This window comes from Hyla sarda, chromosome 3 (genome assembly GCF_029499605.1).
Source record: "Hyla sarda isolate aHylSar1 chromosome 3, aHylSar1.hap1, whole genome shotgun sequence".
NCBI classification, from domain to species: domain Eukaryota; kingdom Metazoa; phylum Chordata; class Amphibia; order Anura; family Hylidae; genus Hyla; species Hyla sarda.
In genome coordinates, this window is record NC_079191.1 from 429,053,695 (window position 1) to 429,071,284 (window position 17,590).

Genomic DNA, 17,590 nt, shown 5'->3' on the forward strand with positions numbered 1-17,590 from the left:
ATGTAGAGCAACAATTCTTTGCCATGAGGTGCCATATTGAACTTCCACTGATCAGTATTAGAGAGTGTAAGGCTATGTGCACACAGCAGAATTTCCACATGGAAATATGTATGAAAATTCTGCGTGAATTTATAGCCAATACACTTCAATGGGATTCTTCTGTCCCATTCACACAACAGAATTTCTGCTGCAAAATTTCCAATTCAGGAATTGGCTATAAATTCACACGGAATTTTCATACATATTTCCATGTGGAAATTCTGCCCTATGAACATAGCCTTAAAGCGATAACACCAAATTTAAGACATCTGCTCTTCATTCACACCTGAGACCTTGTAACACTAAGGAGGTGCATGCCACAGCAGAAGCTAATTGGGTCCAATTTCGACATTTCCCCTTAGGGGGGTCCTTTTGTTGCCAAGGTTTAGACATTAATGTCTGTGTGTTGAGTTATATTAAGGGGAAACTACATTAAAGGGGTACTCCGGTGCTCCAGTGTTCTGAGCCGGAGGCCACGATTGTGACATCACAGACACGCCCCTCATTATGTCAGCCATGCCCCCTCCATTCATGTCTATGGGAGGGGGTGTGTCGGCCGACACGCCCCCTCCCATAGACATGAATGGAGGGGGCGTGGTGTGATGTCATGGGGGAGTGGCCGTGATGTCACAACCACTGTCGCAGGAACCCAGCTTCTGTTTAGAACGCCGGGTTCTGCGGGAGATCGCGGGGGTCTCCAGCAGCGGGACCCCTACGATTAGACATCTTATCCCCTGTCCTTTGGATAGGGAATAAGATGTCTAGCAGCGGAGTACCCCTGTTATACAAGCGGTGTACTCACTACTCTACATTGTAGTACAAGTGTCCGTGTCCATCACATGACCAGAACAGGTTCTCAGGGCATCATTTTGATCTTTGGTCTTAAAGTTTTACCGTAGTAAACATTTTAGTTTCAGCATCCACATTTTGTTACCTCATTCTGGTGCTTCATATATTCAGGAGGAGAAATCTTACCTTTCTGGATCACAGATTCTGTGGACGGAACTAAACTTTCCCAAGACACAAAGTTTCCGGTTTGAAGATCAACAAAGTAACTGAACACTGAATTCTCTCCCAGAGGAAGCTGGACTCCTGGGGAAAAAGAGAAACGTGTGTGATAGAGAATGATAGAGTTATATATAATGGGGCTCATTTACTATTGAGTCGGCTCCTGCTTCATCGGGTTCTGATTTTTACCGATTCCTATCTCCCTTCTAATTTACTAATCTGGCGTAGAGTTGCGTTGCACGGCTTCGGGCGCATGACGTCATTTACCAACCCGAGCGTATGTATTGTATTCATGGCGTTAGTGTGCTCCCCACCTGAGTCGGCCTGTCTGGTCTGTGCTGTGGTCCCAGTGTTGGAGCTCACAGATCAGCCGCAGGAAGACCCGCTGGCCGGCACCTCAGGGGCTAGGACCTAGGACGTCTGCTCCCAGCAAGGCAGCCTGTGCCACGGCAGCCCCACCAGGTTGCAGGAGGGGGGGGGGGGGTCGAGGTAGGTGTCATATTCCGGCAGGGGGGGGGGGGGGGGGGGAGATGGGTGTCCTATTCCGGAGGTGGGGGACACCTATCTCTCCTTCCTGGCGGCAGTATCCTTGGGCGCACACCCCAGTGGCTGCCTCGGACCTGAAGGGGGAAAATGGGGGGGGGAGCGCATCTGGGGGTGGAGTGCTAATGCAGCGGATGACAGAACACACTAGCAAATGCCACAGATTGAAGTTGCATTACAAATGTGTAGAATAACCAGATCAAATACTTAAAAAAATGTATTTGGTTTAACATTAATAGGACAAGCAGGAGCCTCCCCCTTCTGAACATCAAATTAACATCATTTTAGTTTTTATTCAGCAAAAGAACAGTTAATAATCATAAAAAAAAAAAAAAAAAATACATTTTCGACCTGGTCTCATGTTGTGGGTTTTATAAGGGGATTTTTTTCAATAAATTGGTGGGATTTTTGCAAATCGTAGTGGACACGCCCCTTTTTCGGGTTCTTGAGTGAAAATGTCCGGCTGGTCGGGAATGTTCGGCTGGTCGGGTCGCGTACAGTCGCACGTTGTCTGCGCCATGGTGCAGACACTGTGTGCCAATAAAGTAAAAAAAAACGACAAAAGACTGTCGGGAAAACATTAGTAAGTGAGCCCCAATGGGTACAAAGTGGACGTATCAGAGCTTGGAGTACTGCCAGTACATGATGGGGGTTTAGTTCTCAGAGATAATACCAGGAGCGAAAATGAATTTGAATAAGGGGGGGCATTATGTCTGTATTCTATTTAGTAGCCATGCTGTGACCCCTGTCATGTCCCGTGAGGTATCAGCAAAAGATCCTGTAAGGTGTAAGGTGCGGCCTCCATGGATCGGACTTGTTTCTCCAGCACATCCCACAGATGATCCATCAGAAGAGATCTGGGGAATCTGGAGGCCAAGTCACCATCAGCCGGCCGCAGACACTGGACTAGGTGAGAGGAGTTCCCCGCCCAGGGGACTACTTACGGAGCAGGTGGGGAGCAGTTTATAAGATCATATCCTCACCATCCCTACAGGCAGGACTTCCCCCGGGGATAGTGAGGATAAAGATTTTACCCTATTTAAGGCTTTGCCAAGCATTATACAGTGACCCCCCCCGACCTACGATGGCCCCGACATACGATCATTTCAGCATACGATCACTCTCAGAGGCCATCACATGTTGAAGGCAGCATCAACATACGATGCTTTTGTATGTTGGGGCCATCGCATAAACAGCTATCCGGCAGCGCAGACTGCTTCAGCTGCCCCCGGATAGCCGTTTACGGTGCCCCGTGTGCTCCGCTGACGATCACTTACCTGTCCTCGTGGCTCCGGCGCGTCCTCTTCAGGATCCCCTGCATCGTCGGCGCTCTCCATCGTCGTCATCACGTGGCTGCGCACGCCGTCCCGTCATCCAATAGGAGCAGCGTGCGTAACGACGCGATGGCAACGACGGAGAGCGAGGATGCCGAGGCCTTGCCGGAGCGTCGGGGACACCCCGGGGACGCGGCAACAGCGATGGAAGGCAACATCCAGGGCATCCGTGACGAGCGGTGACGGTCCTGAGAGGCGGGGACACGTGAGTATAACCGCCAATACCAGTGGTCTTCAACCTGCGGACCTCCAGATGTTGCAAAACTACAACTCCCAGCATGCCCGGACAGCCATGCTGGGTGTTGTAGTTTTGCAACATCTGGAGGTCCACAGGTTGTAGACCACTGTCCTATACTTTACATTGCACGGATCCCTCAACATACGATGGTTTCAACAAACGATGGTCCATTTGGAACGGATTACCATCGTATGTTGAGGGACCACTGTATAGGGTAAAATCTGATAATTGGTTCCCTTTAAATGGGCACTGTTAGATCAAAAAACTTTTCATATGTTGTACATCTTGGCAAAACATTTACCTTTCTAATATACTTTGTAAGGAAATTTTATTTCCTTTTTCTAGAAATCATGGCTTATAAAAAAAAACAACCCACCAAAAACACCAAATACCATCTAGAACACAATCTAGTCTGGCTGCAGCATCAGTAAGTGAGGGTGGGTCTAGCACTCCTCTGTGCTCACTCCTGTCCTATCAGACTGCAGAAAGGAGGAGGGGTTACAGAGCAGCCTGTAGTGATTGGATGAAGAGGACACGCCCTCTCCAAAGCACAGAATGACAAACCAAGCGAGCAACAGATAGAAGGTATTTGTGAGCGAAATATAGGTGCTAGACACATAAAAATTATATGTAAGTGATCAGGATTTGGTACTGAGTAACATATAACTTTTTGTTTATGACAGGTACTCTTTAAGAATCTTCTGGTGTTGTAGCCCAACTCTGAGGCTGATTCAGATGGACCTATGTCTTCCCTGTTATGGATTAGAAACTACCATACTCCTTTCCATGGTTGATCGGTTCTGCGTGGCATCAAAGATGATTGTGATGGGAGAAGATGGAAGGAGCAGTCACACAAAAGATGGTATCTGTGGTGCCATCCCTAGGATTATCTTACCATTGGTTTGTTCTCCTTCAAACAAGTCATGAACAAAGTTGTTGAAGTTGTAGGTGACATCCACCAAGGATTCATCTCTGGCCTTCAACCCAATGAGGGAATCTCCTTCATGTTCATCCTCCCGGGCTAAAACGCCCCCGAAGGCCCAAGTGAACGCAAAAATGTACAGCTTCCCCAGCAGAGGAGCCAGCTTTTCCGGATGCTTCTCCAAGAACCACTTCTGTTCTTCTCTGTAAAGAAATTTCACCGGTCACATTAGTTTTACATCAATGTCACCATTATCATATCACAGAACGTTCCGCGACTCTACAAGGAATCTACTGATCAGTTTACTCCATTTTCTGGTGAAAGAAAAGTCGCCACTTTTGGCATATGCCTACATTTAATTTAAAGGGGTTCTCCGGTGGAAAACTTTTTTTTTTAATCAACTGGTGCCAGAAAGTTAAACAGATTTGTAAATTACTTCTATTAAAAAATCTTAATCCTTCCAGTACTTATTAGCTGCTGAATACTACAGAGGAAATTATTTTCTTTTTGGAACACAGAGCTTTCCTCTGTAGTATTCAGCAGCTAATAATTACTGGAAGGATTAAGATGTTTTAATAGAAGTAATTTACAAATCTATTTAACTTTCTGACACCAGTTGATTTAAAAAAAAAAAAAAGTTTTCCACCGGAGTACCCCTTTAACTTATTTTTAAGCAACTCTTATTACTTAGGACAGCAGTTCCCAACCTGGGGTACAAGTACCCCCAGGGTTACTCAGCAGTTCTCCAGGGGCTACCACCCAAAAAAAAATCAGCAATGGTGACTGCAGCTACTGGTCACTGCTTTTTAACCCCTTAAGGACCAAGGGCGTACAGGTACGCCCTTGGACCTGCTCTCCTGATATAACACGGGGTTACACAGTAACCCTGCGTCATATCACGGCGGGCCCGGCGTCATAGTGAAGCCGGGACCCGCCTCTAATAGCGCGCAGTGCCGATCGCGGCACCGCACGCTTTTAACCCTTTAGCCGCGAGCTCAGAGCTGAGCCGCGCGGCTAAAAGTGAAACCGAAAGTGGCCGGCTAGCTCAGTCGGGCTGTTCGGGATAGCTAATCGCGGCATCCCGAACAGCTGACAGGACAGTGGGAGGGCCCCTACCTGCCTCCTCGCTGTCCGATCGCCGAATGACTGCTCAGTGCCTGAGATCCAGGCATGAGCAGTCATGCGGCAGAATCGTTGATCACTGGTTTCTTATGAGAAACCAGTGATCAGCATAGAAGATCAGTGTGTGCAGTGTTATAGGTCCCTATGGGATAACAATGATCAGTGTGTGCAGTGTTATAGGTCCCTATGGGATAACAATGATCAGTGTGTGCAGTGTTATAGGTCCCTATGGGATAACAATGATCAGTGTGTGCAGTGTTATAGGTCCCTATGGGATAACAATGATCAGTGTGTGCAGTGTTATAGGTCCCTATGGGATAACAATGATCAGTGTGTGCAGTGTTATAGGTCCCTATGGGATAACAATGATCAGTGTGTGCAGTGTTATAGGTCCCTATGGGATAACAATGATCAGTGTGTGCAGTGCTATAGGTCCCTATGGGACCTATAACACTGCAAAAAAAAAGTGAAAAAAAAAAGTGAATAAAGATCATTTAACTCCTCCCCTATTAAAAGTTTGAATCACCCCCCTTTTCCAATAAAAAAAAAAATACACAGTGTAAATAAAAAGAAAAATGAACATATATGGTATCACCGCGTGCGGAAATGTCCGAATTATAAAAATATATCATTAATTAAACTGCTCGGTCAATGGCGTGCGCGCAAAAAAATTCCAAAGTCCAAAATAGTGCATTTTTGGTCACTTTTTATATCATTTAAAAATGAATAAAAAGCGATCAATAAGTCCTATCAATGCAAAAATTGTACCGTTAAAAACTTCAGATCACGGCGCAAAAAATGAGCCCTCATACCGCCTCATACACGGAAAAATAAAAAAGTTATAGGGGTCAGAAGATGACAATTTTAAACGTATTAATTTTCCTGCATGTAGTTATGATTTTTTCCAGAAGTCCGAAAAAATCAAACCTATATAAGTAGGGTATCATTTTAATCGTATGGACCTACAGAATAAAGATAAGGTGTAATTTTTACCTAAAAATGTACTACGTAGAAACGGAAGCCCCCAAAAGTTACAAAACTGCGTTTTTTTTTCAATTTTGTCGCACAATGATTTTTTTTTCCGTTTCACCGTAGATTTTTGGGCAAAATGACTGACGTCATTACAAATTAGAATTGGTGGCGCAAAAAATAAGCCATCATATGGATTTTTATGTGCAAAATTGAAAGAGTTATGATTTTTTAAAGGCAAGGAGCAAAAAAACGAAAATGCAAAAACGGAAAAACCCCCGGTCCTTAAGGGGTTAAGGGCGACTAAATGAGCGACGGCTGCTGGTATAATGGTGTCACTGCACTTAGGAGGGATCAGGAGGGCAGCAGAGGAGAAGCATAGGCACCTGGCTGCTGAGGGCAGTAACTATCATCTGCTTTGGTGCTCCTACTGCAATGGGTCCCCAAACAGGAGGACCGTTGGAGCACTGATGGGGCCTACAACTATATATGGGGCATTTTGGGGACCTAACACTATATAAGGGATTACAAATAGAAAGCAAAAAGCCCCAAAAAGATGTAAAAGTAAAACTAATTTTATTGGTATGTACTAAAATTAGATACACACATCCGGGACGAAGGTCAGCGTGCCGAAACGCGCGTTGGAGTGGCGGCATCCCGGTCCCTGCAGTTCTGCTGTTTTTGTTTTACTTGTTGTGGGTATTGTGCACACTTTGACTTTTATCACTGTGTACTTTATTTCTGGTGTATGGGTTGTCCATACACCCTAGCATACAGGACTGTCACGAACCAGCAGGAAGGTAGTGGATCCTCTGGACCAGAGAAGCGATGGCGCGGGTTGTGCTGGAAGACCGGTTCTAAGCAGTTACTGGTCTTCACCAGAGCCCGCCGCAAAGCGGGATGGATTTTCGGCGGCGGTAACTACCAGGTCGTATCCCCCAGTAACAACTCGACCTCTCTGGCAGCTGATATAGCGTGGTACACAGGGAGCAGGCAAGAGCGTAGTCGGACGTAGCAGAGGTCAGGGCAGGCGGCAAGGGTTCACAGGCGAGTATACGGTAGCAACGGGATCGGCAACTGGCAAGGCAACTAACACAGGTGGGAACGCTTTCTTAGAGGCACAAGGCACAAAGATCCGGCAAGGGCAGGAAGGGGGAGGCAGTTTATATATGCAAGACACAGTAGTAGGTGAGGAGCCAGCGCACCAATTACCGGTGCGCTGGCCCTTTAAATTTACTGAAGCCGACGAGCGCCGCCCTAGAGAGCGGGGCCGCACGCGCCGGGATGCAGGAGAGTATGGAGCCGCACGCCAGGGAACAGGTGAGCCAAACAGGGACGCGGGGCGTGAGCGGGGACCAGCCGCCACGCCAGCCGTGTCTCTGACACTGCGGGACCCGTGCTCCCGGTCGGTGCGACTCACCGAGAGATGCCGGGACCCCAGGAAAGAGGTCTGAGGCAGCAGGCGCGGAGGGTCCGGAGGGAATTACCAGAGCGCTCGCTGTAACAAGCACCTTATTGACTTGCATTTTGCACTCTTTTATTGTCTGTATACATGCTGCTATTACATAGAATGGTGTCTGTATCTATATGTACTGTCTGATTACTGGCCTATGTGCAATACCCCCGTACTACCATCTTCTCTGCAGGGTATCCGGCGTTGCCGCCTTTTGTGATGCATTGTTCTTCTCTTTATGTGTGTGTATCTAATTTTAGTGCATACCAATAAAATTTGTTTTACTTTTACATAATAAGTGACTCTTTTTGGGGCTTTTTGCTTTCTATTTGTAATATTTAGTTTGGAGTCACATTTACGGTGTTACTGTGGTATCTTATTTTTATCACACACCTACTCTTTTCTCCTATTCTTTGGTCTGTCTTTTCTTGTTCGTCACTATATAAGGGAGCAGAATGGGGGGCCTACAGATATATATGTATGTAGGTATGATATGGGGGCACAAAATGGGCACTACTATTGTGTGGGGTAATACACATGATAAACATGGGGAGTATGTAAAGAGGTGGGCAATGTGCTGGGGAAAGAAGCCTAAATAGAGCCTAAAATGTTTGTCTAACAGGTTCTGTGGAGACAAGTCTTGGCCAGGAGAAATCTTAATGGCGGTCTAGGCCGAATAGTGAAGAAAAGGAAAAGTGAACGACTCCGATCAGAAAAGAAGTCACCTGTGAGTTGGGGGCCTGTGGAGATAGGGAGAGGAGCAGGGGGTCTGGGGAGAGGATATGAAGAAAAGAAAACATATAAATTATGCTATATTAATTACAAAAATGTCTCTAATATGGGGGTACAATTTTTGGAAATGGGCTGCTAAGGGGGTACTTGGGAAAAAAAAAGGTTGGGAACTGCTGACGTGGGGGCATCCTTCCTCAGGCGGTTATTTCCATGTGTTATTTACTAAGATGTTGCACGGTGTCTTTTTTATTTTATTTATTTATTTTTTTTTTTGGCACACACAGGTTTTTTTTTTTTTAAACCCTCAATGGAAAGGACAAAAAAATTGCAGGAATAAAACAGTTTCTCATCTGGTACGTGAGAAGCTAAGGCAGGAGACACCACCCCAACAACCAGCAACGCAAAAGCAAGACATTTCCAAAGCATTTGCCGAATTCCTGAGACCACATTTTCAACAATATTTACGAAATTTTAGAATACCATTTGAGCATGTATTTTTACACAGAGTCTGCGCGCCATAGCGACAACATTCTACAGACCAGGTGGAAGAAAAGGCAGAAAGTGGATTATGTTGGCAATATTATGAATAAAGTTGTGCAATACCGATATAATAAACCACAGATAATGTTAGAAAGTACAACCATGAAACAATGCAAACATCAAAGACAACGGCATTTAAAATACACATTTAGTGAAAATGTCTTCACACTTGGTTGCACAGTTTTGTCCATATATACTATTAAAGGGGTACTCCGGTGAAAAACTTTTTTTTTTTTTTTAAATCAACTGGTGCCAGAAGGTTAAACAGATTTGTAAATAACTTCTATTAAAAAATCTTAATCCTTCCAGTACTTATTAGCTGCTGAATACTACAGTGGAAATTCTTTTCCGTTTGAAACACAGAGCTCTCTGCTGACATCATGAGCACAGTGCTCTCTGCTTACATCTCTGTCCATTTTAGGAACTGTCCAGAGTAAAAGGAAATCCCCATAGATGTCAGCAGAGAGCACTGTGCTCGTGATGTCAGCAGAGAGCTCTGTGTTTCAAAAAGAAAAAATTTTTCCCTGCAGTATTCAGCAGCTAATAAGTACAGGAAGGATTAAGATTTTTTAATCAAAGTAATTTACAAATCTGTTTAACTTTCTGGCACCAGTTGATTTAAAAAAAAAAAAAAAAAAAAAGGTTTTCACCGGAGTACCCCTTTAACTCAGGAAGATATGTCAGGATGAAGTGTGAGTTAAAGGGGTACTCCGCTACTCAGCGTTTGGAACTAAATGGTCCGAATGCTTAGAGCCTGGAGCTTGTGATGTCATAGCCCTGCCCCCTCATGACGTCACACCCCACCCCCTCAATGCAAATCTATGGGAGGGTGTCACGCCCCCTCCCATAGACTTGCATTGAGGGGGTGGGGCGTGACTGCATGAGTGGGCGGGGCTATGACATCACAAGCTCCTGGCGCTGGCTCCAGGGTTCGGACCATTTTGCTCCATACGCTGAGTGGCGGAGTACCCCTTTAAGTGAACGAGTCTTTATAATTTGGGTTTACCTATTTATGCATATTGGCCATAATAACCATGCTTTGGAAAATCCCGACCATTTTACCAGTTTTTACACCAGCCTCCGGCAGTGGGGTTTTAAAAATCCACTCTCCACACCCATTTTTTGAGAAGCCACACCCCTTAGTAGGGTTTTCTAAAACTCTCCACGTGATTTATGACATTGTTTATTTTTTTTAAAGATGCACAATATCGAGGACAGTGTTGCACAGGCATGCGCCTAAATTTAGTCCGCAAAACCCGATAAAAAATGTCAGGTTCGGCTTAGTAAATGTGGGCCAAGATTTTTCACTGAAAAAAAGTCCTTAAAACTTAACTTTTCATCCCATCAAAATATAAGATATAACCAACAAATCATGAGGACCAAAAGGACAACAATAACAATGCCAGTGGTCTCCAAACGCAAAAGTAGATGCTTAAAGGGGTACTCCGGTGAAAAACTTTTTATTTTTAAATCAACTGGTGCCAGAAAGCTAAACAGATTTGTAAATTACTTCTATTAAAAAATCTTAATCCTTCCTGTACTTATTAGCTGCTGAATGCTACAGTGGAAATTCTTTTCCGTTTGAAACACAGAGCTCTCTGCTGACATCACGACCACAGTGCTCTCTGCTGACATCTCTGTCCATTTTAGGAACTGTCCAGAGTAAAAGGAAATCCCCATAGAAAACATATGCTGTTCTGGACAGTTCCTAAAATGGACAGAGATGTCAGCAGAGAGCACTGTGGTCGTGATGTCAGCAGAGAGCACTGAGTTTCAAAAAGAAAATAATTTCTGCTGTAGTATTCAGCAGCTAATAAGTACAGGAAGGATTAAGATTTTTTAATAGAAGTAATTTACAAATCTGTTTAACTTTCTGGCAACAAAGTTTTTCACCAGAGTACCCCTTTAATAAAATGATGGTTAAAAGCATGTATTGGTTATCCCATCAGCCAAGGGCTGTCTGGGCATGCTGGGAGTTGTAGTTGTGCAACATCTGGAGGTCCACAGTTTGGTGACCACTAAACTACAGAGAACAAAAGCAATCGGCGGAGGAAGACTGCTATTAGTATGGAAAAGACAGATGGGAGTAGGCTTCAGTAATTCGTCTTAGGCTCAGTTCACACAGCGTAAAAATATATATATATTTTTTTATTTGTGCTTGAATTTTCAACAGTTTTTTTTTTTTTTTTTACTGTAATGAGAAAACAATCTGTAAAAAAAATTATGATAGTTGTTTTTTTTTGTTTGTTGTTTTTGCCTGAAACTGGTATTATTTATACTGTGTGAACTGAGCCTTAGAGACCAGAAAGCATCACGGGGGGTCTTTGAGCTGGGACCCCTTAGGTCTAGAAGCCGCAGTGGGCCCATAGGGGGAAATTTATCAAAACCTGTCCAGAGGAAAAGTTGATCAGTTGCCCATAGCAACCAATCAGATCACTTCTTTAATTGTTACCAAGGCCTCTGCAAAATGAAAGAAGCGATCTGATTGGTTGCTATGGGCAACTGATCAACTTTTCCTCTGCACAGGTTTTGATAAATCTCCCCCATTGCTGCCTCTTGTTCCTCCCTGATGTGATAGAACTGATCATACTGACCTTCTTCTCAGGCTCTCGCTCACACTCGGGGTGTACGATCTCCTGGATTCAGATGCAGATTGTATCTCCCGACTATGCGATGTGGAAGGAATTTTCTCACTCGAGTCGTCTCCTACTGTGAGGAACATTCAGCATCACAATATGGTGGACACAAAGATGTCTATCTGTTAAAGAAGCACTCCTGATCATTACCCATATCGTACACAGTCACTGTCCCTAGTCCTACAGCGCCATCTGCTTAATTCTAGCACAGCTGCATAAGTGCGTTTTTTATTACTGTAACTAGGTCGTGTGATCACCAGTCTGCCCCACAGAAAATCACAGTGCTTTAGAAAATGGTCACTCCTGGGTCAGCTAGCTTTCTGTGAACTACAGGATGACATCATCACCTATAAGATCCCTCCTGGTAGCTCCCAGACCCCTCCCCTCCAAGCTCTACATGTATACTGCTGCTGCTATCTCTATAGGATCAGTATTTATAGTAGTTATGCATCTTTACTCCTAGCTCTATCTGTATACTGCTGCTGCTATCTCTATAGGATCAGTATTTATAGTAGTTATACATCTTTACTCCTAGCTCTATCTGTATACTGCTGCTGCTATCTCTGTGGGATCAGGATATAGAGTTGTTATACACCTCCCCTCCAGTTCTATCTGTATACTGCTGCTGCTATCTCTATGGGATCAGTAGTTATAGTAGTTATACATCTTTACTCCTAGCTCTATCTTTTTACTTCTGCTGCTATCTCTATGGGATCAGGATATATAGTAGTTATACACCTCCCCTCCAGCTTTATCTGTATACTGCTGCTATCTTTATTGGATCAGGATATATAGTTGTTATACACCTCCCCTCTAGCTCTAGCTGTATACTGCTGCTATCTCTATGGGATCAGGATATATAGTAGTAATGCACCTCCCCTCCAGCTTTATCTGTATACTGCTGTTGCTATCTCTATAGGATTAGGATACATAGTAGTTATACACCTCACCTCCAGCTCTATCTGTATACTGCTACTATTTCTATGAGATCAGGATATATAGTAGTTATAGACCTCCCCTCCAGCTCTATCTGTATACTGCTGCTGCTCCCTCTATGGGATCAGGATAAACAGTACCCAGTCTATAATAAACAGCAGACTGTCTGTTCCCACACATAACAGCTCATCCCTTACTCAGACCAAAGCCTCCGTTTCCGCTTATGAAGTCGATAAAAGCCTCCAGAATTTTGCACAGGTTCATAACCAGCGCCAGGTCCTGAACGGGGAACGGTAAGTTGTCTTTGCGTTTGCGGATGAATTTGATTCCCTCGTCTACACTCTTGTCGAGCAGCGTACTCAGATACTGGGCCCCAATTGTTGGGACTTTTTTGGATATCTGCATTAGCCAAGTCTTGACAAAAGGTCGCCATCCTAGATCCACCGGATCCTGTAAAGGAGAGATCATAAAAATCCATTGGGTACATCTTCCATGATGTGACGTCCTTTGTGTAAATTAGAATTTCGCCTTGTGTTCTTCTGGATCTCTACGATTAGGTTTGATCCAAATGTGATGTCATCTTACATGGTGACATGACATCACACCAAGCTATAAGATGACATTAAACAAGCTACTGACGTCACACCACGCCCCCTCCATTGATGTCTATGAGAGGGGGTGTGGTGGTCTTCACGCCCCTCCCATAAACACCAATGGAGGGGGTGTGGCATGACATCACGAGGGGCATGGAACTGACGTTGTGACTGCGGCCTCTGCTCCAAGCCTTCTGAAACTGGTGTTCAGAAGGATGAGGCATGGGAATCCCCCTTTAAGGGCACTGGGACCTCAATTTCTTGAATAGTGGAGGTATAAATGGTTGGACATCCAAATAATCAAACACAGGGGGTGTTGCCGGGGTGCTAACGGGGCTATAGCCCTAGGTGTAACCCCAATAGACCCGGGTCCCTGCGCCACCGCTGCTCACTGTTTTAAAGCGTCTGCGGCGCAATAGCGCAGCGGGCACTTTAAAGCAGTGTGCCTGCCGGCCTGCCCAGGTCTGACGAGGGACGTCAAGCCAAACTGCTACTTAATGTGGGGAAACTGCGCTACCTAATGTGGGGAAACTGCGCTACCTAATGTGGGGTAACTGCGCTACCTAATGTGGGAAAACTGCGCTTCCTAATGTGGGAAAACTGCGCTACCTAATGTGGGAAAACTGTGCTACCTAATGTGGGGAAACTGCGCTACCTAATGTGGGGAAACTGCGCTACCTAATGTGGGGAAACTGCGCTACCTAATGTGGGGAAACTGCGCTACCTAATGTGGGGAAACTGCGCTACCTAATGTGGGGAAATTGCGCTACCTAATGTGGGGAAACTGCGCTACCTAATATGGGAAACTGCGCTACCTAATGTGGGAAAACTGCGCTACCTAATTGTGGGGAAATTATGCCTGGACCTGGAAGGGCCAGCTCGGCAGAAAGGTATTTGACCGACATGGTGAAAAGGTGGGGAAGAGGTGTTGGCCACACCATAACTCCACTGCCATCTTATGTCTCTCTGTAGATGTAGGAAAACTACAACTCTCAGCATGCCCAGACTGGGCTTGCTAGGAGCTGTAGTTTTGCAACATCTAGAAGCACCTTGTTTGTGAAAAAAAAAAGTGCATTGAAAGGCTTCCAAGACAGTGTTCCACAACCATGGTGCCTCCAGGTGTTGCAAAGCTACAACTCCCAGCATGCCCAGACAGCCAAAGGCTGTTTGAGTATGCTGAGAGTTATAGTTTTGCAACAGCTGAAGGCACCCTGGTTGGGAAACACTCACCTACTGTCATACCAGGCTACCTAACTTATCTACATACATGCCTACCTAACTACATAGCTACATACCTACCTACTTACCTAAAAAAATTGGTTACCTAACTACCTGGCTAGTTACCTACCTACATACCTGACTACTTGGCTACCTACGTGCCCATTTTTACTGAGCGGCACACCAAGGGTGTATTTTTTATAGTGTAGAGGCCTATAAATGGGGAGAGCACAGGAAAAATGCAGAGTCTAACATGTTTGTTCTGCAGATGCCGAAGAGATGAAGTTTTGGCTGGAAGAAGCCGTCATGTTGGTCTGATCCGAATGGAGAAGAAAAGGAAAGAGGACGCCGCAGATCAGAAAAGACGCCATCTGTGAGTCCCTAGACATATTTTCTGCTGTAGATTTGCTTTAAGAGATTTTGCTTCCCACTAACTTTAAGCGGTAGCAAAAATCTGCTACGCCAAATCTCCAGCAGAAAATATGCAGGTGTGAACGTACCTTAATCGCTTATGGAGTCCAACTCCAAGGTTTCGGTGTTCAAATCAGGGCTGAAGATTAATTGCACCATATAACATAAAGTGCTTTGTTTTATGGTGCAATAAATCTTCAGCCCTGATTTAAACACCGAAACCTTTGAGTTGTTCTGTTACTTTCCTTGTCTTTCTGTACTGTGTACAGCTGGTATCTACCTCTATATGGTCCTGTATATAATGACTTATATGGTATACAGATCCTGTGTACAACTGGTATCTACTTCTATATGGTCTTGTATATAATGACTTATATGGTATACAGATCCTGTGTACAGCTGGTATCTACCTCTATATGGCCCTGTATATAATTATTTATATGGTATACAGATCCTGTGTACAGCTGGTATCTACCTCTATATGGTCCTGTATATAATCACTTATATGGTATACAGATCCTGTGTACAGCTGGTATATATCTCTATATAGGCTGGTATCTACCCCTGTATGGTGAATGTATTTGGGAATATGGTATTTTGTATAGTTTATTTTATTCAGTAACAAATATCATGTTATTAGTCAGTGGTAATGGTGGTGGTCATTGTATTGTAAACTACATTGTCATTGTAAACTAGCAGTGTGCACCCTTGCATGTGTTTCATTTATTTGGAGATGCTGAGAATTTTAATTTTTTGTACTGGTATTATTGGTAATATTGGTCTTAGTTTTTGTTAGATATGGTCACTAACAGTATGGCGGTAAGAGAATACAAGGAAGAAGCGGCACTCCAGGGATTATGATCCAAGAAATAAATTTATTCACCCATCAGTGAGATGCAACTTTTCGATCCACAATCCGGATCTTTATCAAGCATGCTTGATAAAGATCCGGTGCATTGCCGTGGAATGAGATTTGCCATAGAATGAGATGGTCCGCCTCCATCACATCCTATTGGCTCACTCTTGTCACGTGACATATTTAAACGTCACGCATCGATGCGCACAGCAGTGTCAGTTTGGCTATCACAGGGAGAGGATCTCCTCACCCTGTGATAGCTGAAGCTGTACGGAGCTCTCATGGCCTCTGTGGCCCGACAGAAGTTCACACATGTACGATCCACAGCGCTATCAGGATTCCTACGCTCGATGGCGCTGTCATCAGTGTGCGTCCCTGCGAGCACCCCACGCCCGCAGCTCTACTCCCCGTCCTCCGCCCCCCGCAGCTCTACTCCCCGTCCTCCGCCCCCCGCAGCTCTACTCCCCGTCCCGTTAACGCTCAGGGAGCGGGGAACAGAAAGTAGAGCATCGGGCGCAGGTCAAGTTATTCGCGTAGTGCTGCGCATGCGCAGTACTACTTTACCTGCGCCCGATGCTCTACTTTCTGTTCCCCGCTCCCTGAGCGTTAACGGGACGGGGAGTACAGCTGCGGGGGACGGGGAGTAGAGCTGCGGGCGTGGGGCGCTTGCGGGGACGCACATTGATGACAGCGCCATCGGGCGTAGGAATCCCCATAGCGCTGTGGATCGCTCCCTGAGCGTTCACAGGGGACGGGGAGTAGAGCTGCGGGGGACGGGGTGTAGAGCTGCGTAGGACGGGGCGAAGAGCGGCGGGGGACGGGGAGTAGAGATGCGGGGGACGGGGTGTAGATCTGCGTAGGACGGGGAGAGGAGCTACGGGGGACGGGGAGTAGAGCTGCGGGGGACGGGGAGTAGAGCTGTGGGGGACGGGGAGTACAGCTGCGGGGGACGGGGAGTAGAGCTGCGGGCGTGGGGCGCTCGCAGGTACGCACACTGATGACAGCGCCATCGGGCATAGGGATCCCGATAGCGCTGTGGATCAACAGTAAATGTATATGAGGCAGCCGTATGAGCTTCTGTCGGGCCACAGAGGCCATGAGAGCTCCGTGCAGCTTCAGCTATCACAGGGTGAGGAGATCCTCTCCCTGTGATAGCCAAACTGACACTGCTGTGCGCATCGATGCGTGACGTTTAAATATGTCACGTGACAAGAGTGAGCCAATAGGATGTGATGGAGGCGGACCATCTCATTGTATGGCAAATCTCATTCCACGGCAATGCACCGGATTGTGGATCGAAACGTTGCATCTCACTGATGGGTGAATAAATTAATTTCTTGGATCATAATCCCTGGAGTGCCGCTTCTTCCTTGTATTCTCTTCAGTCATATGGGATCTTGAGTCGGACCCTTGGAGCCTGTGCACCCACTTCGGACTAAAAGTCCTTCACTGTGCTTTACCTGATCGCTCTTTGTTCTTTAGTATGGCGGTAATATGTATGGTGATAATATTTCTCTTTGTATACTGGTATACTGTGCGTGATTGGATGTGAATGAGGGTGTGGTTAGGGGCCTGACTGGGGTGTGGTTAGGGGCATGGCTTGGGCTATGGGCTCTAGCCCCCGATCTTTTGCACACCTAGCAACGCCCCTGATCAAACATAAATGACGCTCTCAGGAATATGTCCTTGTAATCTCACCATATACACCATGGCACAGCGGCTGACAGTAGCGGGACTCGCTTGGGATAGGCTGTCCACCTCAAATATCATCCTCATCCCTTGTGGAAGACGGATTCTTTCACTGTTGGCCAAACAAAGTGTCCTTGTGTCATCCAGAACTGTGTTAAGATTCTCCACCCATAATGTGTCCACCGGACCATCCAGGATTATCCAGTACCAATCGGGGTCACCTACACAACACAAGGTAAGAAATGTCGACTCAGGATCAATACAGGATAAGTAATGTAATGTATGTACACAGTGACCCCACCAGCAGAATAGTGAGTACAGCTCTGGAGTATAATACAGGATATAACTCAG

At 45.6% G+C, this 17,590-nt stretch overlaps 1 protein-coding gene across 3 annotated transcripts in view; it reads right to left on the reverse strand.

Annotated features, from left to right (window-relative positions):
* DNAH14 (dynein axonemal heavy chain 14) overlaps positions 1 to 17,590 on the reverse strand; it is a 410,501-nt gene that overhangs the window by 176,284 nt on the left and 216,627 nt on the right. For 2 of the 3 annotated variants that reach the window (XM_056568450.1, XM_056568452.1), the window contains exons 40-44: positions 17,249 to 17,460; positions 12,670 to 12,922; positions 11,495 to 11,609; positions 4,058 to 4,287; positions 1,015 to 1,131 (exon numbers count right to left, since the gene is read on the reverse strand). In XM_056568450.1, the coding sequence (XP_056424425.1) occupies positions 1,015 to 1,131; positions 4,058 to 4,287; positions 11,495 to 11,609; positions 12,670 to 12,922; positions 17,249 to 17,460 (927 nt within the window). The remainder of the gene's footprint in view (positions 1 to 1,014; positions 1,132 to 4,057; positions 4,288 to 11,494; positions 11,610 to 12,669; positions 12,923 to 17,248; positions 17,461 to 17,590) is intronic. The other variant, XM_056568451.1, reaches the window with a different exon arrangement.